This window comes from Apium graveolens, chromosome 9, assembly GCF_009905375.1.
Source record: "Apium graveolens cultivar Ventura chromosome 9, ASM990537v1, whole genome shotgun sequence".
Classification (NCBI taxonomy): domain Eukaryota; kingdom Viridiplantae; phylum Streptophyta; class Magnoliopsida; order Apiales; family Apiaceae; genus Apium; species Apium graveolens.
Genome location: NC_133655.1, coordinates 11,015,236 through 11,022,161, shown reverse-complemented (window position 1 = coordinate 11,022,161; position 6,926 = coordinate 11,015,236). Strand labels below are relative to the sequence as shown.

Here is a 6,926-nt window from a genome sequence, read left to right as displayed (position 1 = left end):
AGCCGCACCTTTAATTTCAACCGTTTTCAGTTGAATTTGACTTCGGTTGTAATTACGCGGTTGTATTTAGTCTTGTTTTCTTGTAGTGAAATTTCAATCATTACATTATTTTTTTAAAATGTAGTATCACTAACGTATACAGCTATGTGTATATTAATAAATATTATCAAATCATATTATTAAAATTTCAAATAAATAAATTTTATAACTTAATTTTTTTGCTTCAAATTAAATTCAAAAAAATTATGTAATATTAAAAATAATCCGTACATCACACGAGTTTTAGGCTAGTATTTTATTAAATATACATGTAGAGATGTACAACAAACTCATCTGATCAATTTTTTCGTGTCTTTTTCCGGATCAGATTATGGGATTGAATTTCGGGCTTCGTATTTTTTTTAACTTATCTGTATACAGCAACCGGATAATTTGCAACTACTACCTGTCACCGACTTAACGACGTCGTACTCATCCACCCCTTTCTAACATCACCGCCACGTGTCTACATTCATTACAACCAATCACATTCATTCGCGCATCACAAACTCAACTCTCATTGGTCCAAAACCCTCCACGTCATCACCCAATTTTTTCACCACAATTTCATTTTCAAACCAATATATACACACAAACCCAATTATACACACATCATAAAAAAACAACAATTGTGTGAAAAAAATAAAATAAATTCTGGTGAAATTGTTAGAAAAACTTCAATCTTTCCTCTATCAAAGCAATAAAAATGGGTGTTGAAATCACTAAAGCTTGGATTTTTATTGTTTTGGCGGTCCAATTTTCGATTTCTACGGCTCTGATTTCTTCCCCGGATGTTAATTCTCTCTATCCTAAAGCTTTTTCTGTAAGTTTTGTATTTATTTTATGTTTTTTTACGTTTTAATTTAAGTGGGGTTTTGTTTTTGAATTGAATCAAGAATTGAATTTTTGTTGATTATTGTGTTTTGGGTTTGTGTTTGATTGGATAATTGAGGTGGGTTTTTAATTTTGCAAATTTGTGATTTTTTGGTGAATTTTGATGAATTGAATAAAGAATTGAAGTTTTTGTAGATTATTGTGTTGTGGGTTTGTGTTTGATTGGATAATTGAGGTGGGTTTTTTTTCATTTTGATAATTTGTGATTTTTATGTTGAATTTTGATGAATTGAATCAAGAATTGAAGTTTTTGTAGATTATAATGTTGTGGGTTTGTGTATGATTGGATAATGAGGTGGGTTTTTTAATTTTCTAATTTTGTGATTTGAATCAAGAATTTTGCTTTTAAAGGAATTATAAAAATTGAGAATTTGCTGGGTGAAATGTGTTGATTTTGAGTAATTAGATGAAATTTTGGAGATGCATGGTATTATGTAATGAATTAGATGATTGAGGTGGGTTTTCGGTTTTATGTAGAATTTTGATGAATTGAAGCATGAATTTTATTGGTTATATGTGATTTGGTGCCTTATTGTTCTATATTGATGGTGTAGGATTTGAAGGAAGCAATTGTGAAGGGGTTAGGATTTCAGGCTGATGATTTTAAGATAACTGGATTTGATTTGAGGGATACATTAGTGGGGAGATCAGTGGCTTATGAATTTGATGTGGAGATTGATAAGAAGGTTCTTCCTTTGAAGCTTATTGAGGATGTGAAGAGGTGGGAGTACGTGGATTTGCCCATTTTTAGAGTGGTTAAGGGTGAAGTCGAGAATGGATTGGTGGAAAAACGGGGTTTGGATGAAGGTTTGCCTGAGTTGGCTCCATTTCAGTTAGCAGGTCCAATGGAGCTCTGGATTCAGGATGCTAAGGATGTCAGAATCTCGTTGCCGGTTAGTTTCTAAACAAGCCTCTTCTTTTACTTTCGTATTGCATGTTGCTTGCATAAATAATATCAGTATTGATTCTGCTAGTTACCGCGTATATTTTTCTTAGTCTGGGGCAGCAAATATCTCCGCTAGTCAGTATGTTTTCATCAATTAGCAAAAATAACAAAGCAAGAGTTTAAATCAATTAGCAAGCAAACAAAACAGAACAAAAAAGTGGATATCAGATTCTGAATGAATTCTATTTTTTTACCTCTGTTCAAATATTAATTTATTTTTAAATCAATAACGTTGTGTATTAATTATGTGTTCAATTTGAAATTGCAGCATGATGTTGATGCCGGTGTGCTGAGGAAAGTAATTTTAGCTGATGGTGCTGTAGTCACAGTCAAAGGTGCACGTTCAGTCAGCCTGCGTCACCCTATTGAGCTGCCTCTTCCTTTCAACCAAACCCAAAACGGTTTTGCCTCCGGTCTTTTATCTTTGGCCGAGCGGCTCCGCCATACTTCCCGTTCCCAAAGAGAGCCCCTTATCTCCCTCCGCATTGTTGGCCCTACATCCCTATCTTCACCTACACCATCATCATCTTCTAGCAACCGGCTGAAGCTGAAGCGCCTTGCTCCCGGCCTTGTGGAGCTATCATCCGCTTCAAAAATGAAAGCAATTGAAACCGTCTCCAACATTGATATGAAAGACGTACCTACCCTTTTGACACCAGAGAGTTCTGCAACATTGTGGCCTCTCACATCAATCAACGGCTCAAACTCCAACTTGCTTGGTTTTGAGGCACTTCTCTCCTCTGTTCTTGGTTCAAAAGCTTATAAAAAGGGTTCTTTTAAATTAACAAAGGCAGATGTTTCAGCTCAGACATTTGTAAAGATAAATTTCGAGGTCGAGAAAAAGCTACAAGAAGCAGACTTGAGTAGTTTTCCGGAGTGGAGAACAAAGCCTGAGAGTGCGAGGATGCATTTTGAGGTACTGGGCAAGATTGACGGGGACAAGGTGGTTCCTGAAAGAGTAATGCAGGTTGATCCTGTTGGTATTGAGCATTCTGTGGATCCCCAGCTTCTCACAGGGAATGTAACTATGTCAAAGACCCCCATTATTCACCCACCTCCTAATCCATTCACCTTATAATTTTTGGTGGGATTCATTTTGTATACAGGAGTGGTAATGTAAAATGTCATTCCTCTGTTTTTTTAGACCTCAGATATCCATATACCTCGAGAAAGTATATCGATTTGTACATAATATTGAAATGAAATTACTTACAAAGCTTCAGCGTAAGTTTTCTGCTCAAATGTGTGTTTATGCTCTGACTCTAGAAATTTAGGAACCTGATAAAATTGCAAATTTAGGTACCTAAGAATTATGCAATTTCTACCTTAATGAACTTGCCTGGACAAGGATGGGGTGCTAAAATACTGTAAAAAAACCCGAGTCTGAACCGATTATTTTTTATACTCAACCAATATCTGCACTTGTCAAATTTTAATATATTTCTGAGCACCTTCTGCAAACACAATTCCATCAAGATTACAACCCAGGGACTAAATTTTCAACTTTGTTCTAAAGTTCTAATAATTAGTTTGCATCATATTTCATAAATCTCCAGTTGTATAGTTCATGCATTATTCTTACTAGATAACAATGATACTTTCATAATCTACAGCTAAAGAATGGCCAGAATGATTTTGATAACATAAGAAAACATTTCTCTGTTACAGAGTTCCACATAATATACAGAGCTATTGAATTATTATAACATGTTTTGTAATATATGAGAGAATTATACAATGACCTCGAGAAATATTAATTTGTAGAGTCCTTCGATCTTATTTGGTGATAAAGGACACTCCCTTCTCGATGCTTCCCATTAATTCTTTCTTCGCTTCCACCAATCCAGCCCTGTTAAGTTTAATCAACTTAATAAATAGAAATTTGCTTTAAATGTTTTCAAAATTGCTATCATCTCTCTGTTGGTTGTTTTACATACCTCTCGTACTCGTTCATCGGCCCAAGCTGAAAAATTTCCTCAGCTCCAGTACGACCAAGTCGTACCTTGGTGGCAAAGAAAGGTAGTTCTGTCACCTGTAATTGTGCAAAACACAAAAGTTCAACCAGAAAGTAACAATGTGCATGCTTCTCTATGGTGCATAGGACCAAGCAAGAACCTGTGAAGCAACAAAAGCACATTCCACAATATTGGCATCTCCTCTTAATCCACGCAGGCAGGCGTCTGCAAATTTAACTGCAGCATACGCCTAGACATACAAGTGACAGCAAATCGTCTCAATTAGTTCAAGTTGGACACTAGAATCTTAACTAAACAAGTTGAAGAACAAATATTAAAGAAATAAATGTGACCAACCATGGAGAGAGTTGCAGATCCAGCTCCAGCTTTTGCCTGCAGATAACGTGAATACTTAAGATTAGATCTAATTCTCCCCAAATATTTAACACTGGACATTTTATCCAGGATCAAACAAGTAGTAATCTCATATTTTTGCAATAATCGAAAATGGTATCTAAGGTCCATGATTTAATTGCATTTTAGTGAATCAATTCTGCAAGCAAGAAACAGATATTGACGAAAGAACAGTTATGCATGTAATGAAATAATTACATACTAAATTTATACGAGTTAAGATAGAAACTGGTGATGTCCGACATTTTTTACCCATTTTTTACAAGTTACTATCAAATTTTATGTGATAGATGAGAAACATGTACAATGAATAAGTATGCATAACACCTTGAACTCCATCAGGTATTGATTTAATTCATCAGCAATACTAAAAGCTGAGTCCAAGTCCAAGCGAAGTTACCTGAACAACTTCAGTCCCGCCATCTTGTATCCGTTTTGTAAGGTATTCACACTCTTCTGATGTAAAAGAGCACGGAGGTTTAACCTGATGAAGTACAAATAGACCATGTTAGGAAATATATCCCAAGTCACAGCATTCAGCAAGACTGAAACATCTGAAAAACGGAGGTTTCAAACCTGTGAAAGAAGAGGCAAAATCGTCACTCCTGCATGCCCTCCTACAACAGGAACACTAACTTCCCTTGGATCAAGTCCCAGGACTTCTGCCTGTATAGAAACATCGACAAAGTCTATCAACACACATAACTTATTGTAACAAACATTTGCCATGCATTTACTTGTCAGATTATTGTTAAATACAAATCCTATAGTGTTTCCTGGCCCTTTCTTATATAAGATTGGATGTGAGATGGAGATGAATTGAAACTGGCAAGCTGTTTGAAAACCTTTTGAACAGTGGTCATATTATGAGCTCCAGTTATCATAATGACATAAGATGGACAAATAATACTACATGACAATAACAGATATAACAGCAAAACAATTTTTTCAGAAAGGGCACGTACCACAAAAGTATTGGCTCTCACTACATCAAGCATGGTAACACCTAAGAGGCGTTTTGGATCATAAGTGCCAGCTTTCTTAAACACTTCAGCTGCAATTGGAACTGTTGAGTTCACAGGGTTACTGATCAAGTTCACAATTGCATTAGGACAACACTTGGCAATTCCTTCACAAAGAGTCCTGACAATTCCAGCATTTATCTTAAAAAGGTCATCTCTTGTCATCCCGGGCTTCCTTGGAACACCAGCAGGTATAACTACAAGGTCCATCCCAACAAGAGCACTCTCAAGCTGTGGTTGTCCCAAAAATCCCCTAACCTATAAATTCAAATTTATAAATATCTATATCTAAAACAAATCAACCATAAATTTCACACAAAATTTGTGCCTGGTAATAAAGAACACACTTAACAAGAAAAAGTACATACCACGGCGCCAGTGTCCATGTGACTAATATCAGCAGTAACACCATGGGCGTTAACAACATCATAAAGATGAAGAACTGAGACAAGTGGATTCATCTTCATCAACATAGAAAGGGATTGGCCAATGCCTCCGGCAGCACCCAAGATTGCAACCTTGAATCCTGGTGCACCGCCTTTTGCTCGGCACTCAGCTTGCTGCAACATGGAATTCTCCCCCATCTTTCAACATAAAAAAACATCATTTGAGTAATGAAAAACCAAAAATCAAGCAGTTCTCAGTTACCAAAAAATCGAAATTCTTTCAACACACTACAGAAATATTCAAAACTTTAGCTTACACTACAAGTTACTCAGTCAGCAAAGATTGAAACTTTTCAAAAACCCAAATAGAAAGATTTAAAATTTAGCTAAATTAAGTAATACCCAGTAACCAAAGATTGAATTTTTATAAAAACTATGAAAAGATTGAAACTTTAGCTAAGTTAAGCAATACCCAGTAACCAAAGATTAAAACTTTACAAAGACCCTAATAAAAAGATTGAAACTTTAGGTAAGTTAAGCAATACCCAGTACTCAAAGATTGAAATTTTATTAAAACTCTGAAAATGATTGAAACTTTAGCTAAGTTGAGCAATACCCAGTATTTAAAAATAAAAAAAATTAAAGCTCCAAATCAAGATTACACTAGCAAGTGAAAAATCAATAAGCAACTAAAATCAAGAAACAGAAACATAGGATCATAATATATAATTGGAACAAAAAGAAAATAATAAAAGCAATGAAATTGAAAATGTTTCTTGGTAAATAAAATGAGTAAACAAACCTGAAAATTAGAAGGGTTGAGATGAGCTGAGATTTTTGAAATGCGAAAACTAGCTTCTGACTGCATCCTTTGGGTTTGAAAGAAACACAAGACAAACTCTCAGCTTTGTTCAATGTAGAAAATATAGAGTGTGTCAGTTATTAGTCTATAAAAAGAAAAGGATAATTAGCTTTTATTTCTGAGTCTTTCCTTTTGTTAATAATTTTTTTTAAAATAACAATTGACCAACTTCATATACATATATATTTAAATTTAAAATATCATTTTAGTGACACAAAAATGAATGTGCCGAATAATTTTTAATGTAGCGGTATTTTCTTCGTTTCCTTCGCATTCAAACAAAATTAATAAATATTAAATATTTAAATTTTTATTCAAAAAAGGTTATAAAATAAGTTATACAAATAAAATAAAGTGTCGAACACTTCATTTCAAACGTTAACAACTCAAATGCACGACGGAAGGAGT

The 6,926-nt window shown here is 34.6% G+C and overlaps 2 protein-coding genes across 2 annotated transcripts; one reads left to right on the top strand and one right to left on the bottom strand.

Annotated features, from left to right (window-relative positions):
* Positions 1 to 648: 648 nt before the first annotated feature.
* Positions 649 to 3,121, top strand: LOC141684100 (protein TUNICAMYCIN INDUCED 1). Its single transcript, XM_074488938.1, has 3 exons — positions 649 to 862; positions 1,488 to 1,826; positions 2,148 to 3,121. The coding sequence occupies exons 1-3, from the start codon at positions 746 to 748 to the stop codon at positions 2,955 to 2,957; spliced, it is 1,266 nt and encodes a 421-aa protein (XP_074345039.1). The 5' UTR covers positions 649 to 745; the 3' UTR covers positions 2,958 to 3,121.
* Positions 3,122 to 3,500: 379 nt separating this feature from the next.
* LOC141684102 (malate dehydrogenase, glyoxysomal) lies at positions 3,501 to 6,619 on the bottom strand. The gene is made up of 9 exons (XM_074488939.1): positions 6,459 to 6,619; positions 5,639 to 5,854; positions 5,214 to 5,528; positions 4,825 to 4,914; positions 4,649 to 4,732; positions 4,192 to 4,227; positions 3,995 to 4,084; positions 3,817 to 3,911; positions 3,501 to 3,728 (listed from the first exon to the last, which is right to left on the bottom strand). The coding sequence occupies exons 1-9, from the start codon at positions 6,522 to 6,524 to the stop codon at positions 3,656 to 3,658; spliced, it is 1,065 nt and encodes a 354-aa protein (XP_074345040.1). The 5' UTR covers positions 6,525 to 6,619; the 3' UTR covers positions 3,501 to 3,655.
* Positions 6,620 to 6,926: the final 307 nt, after the last annotated feature.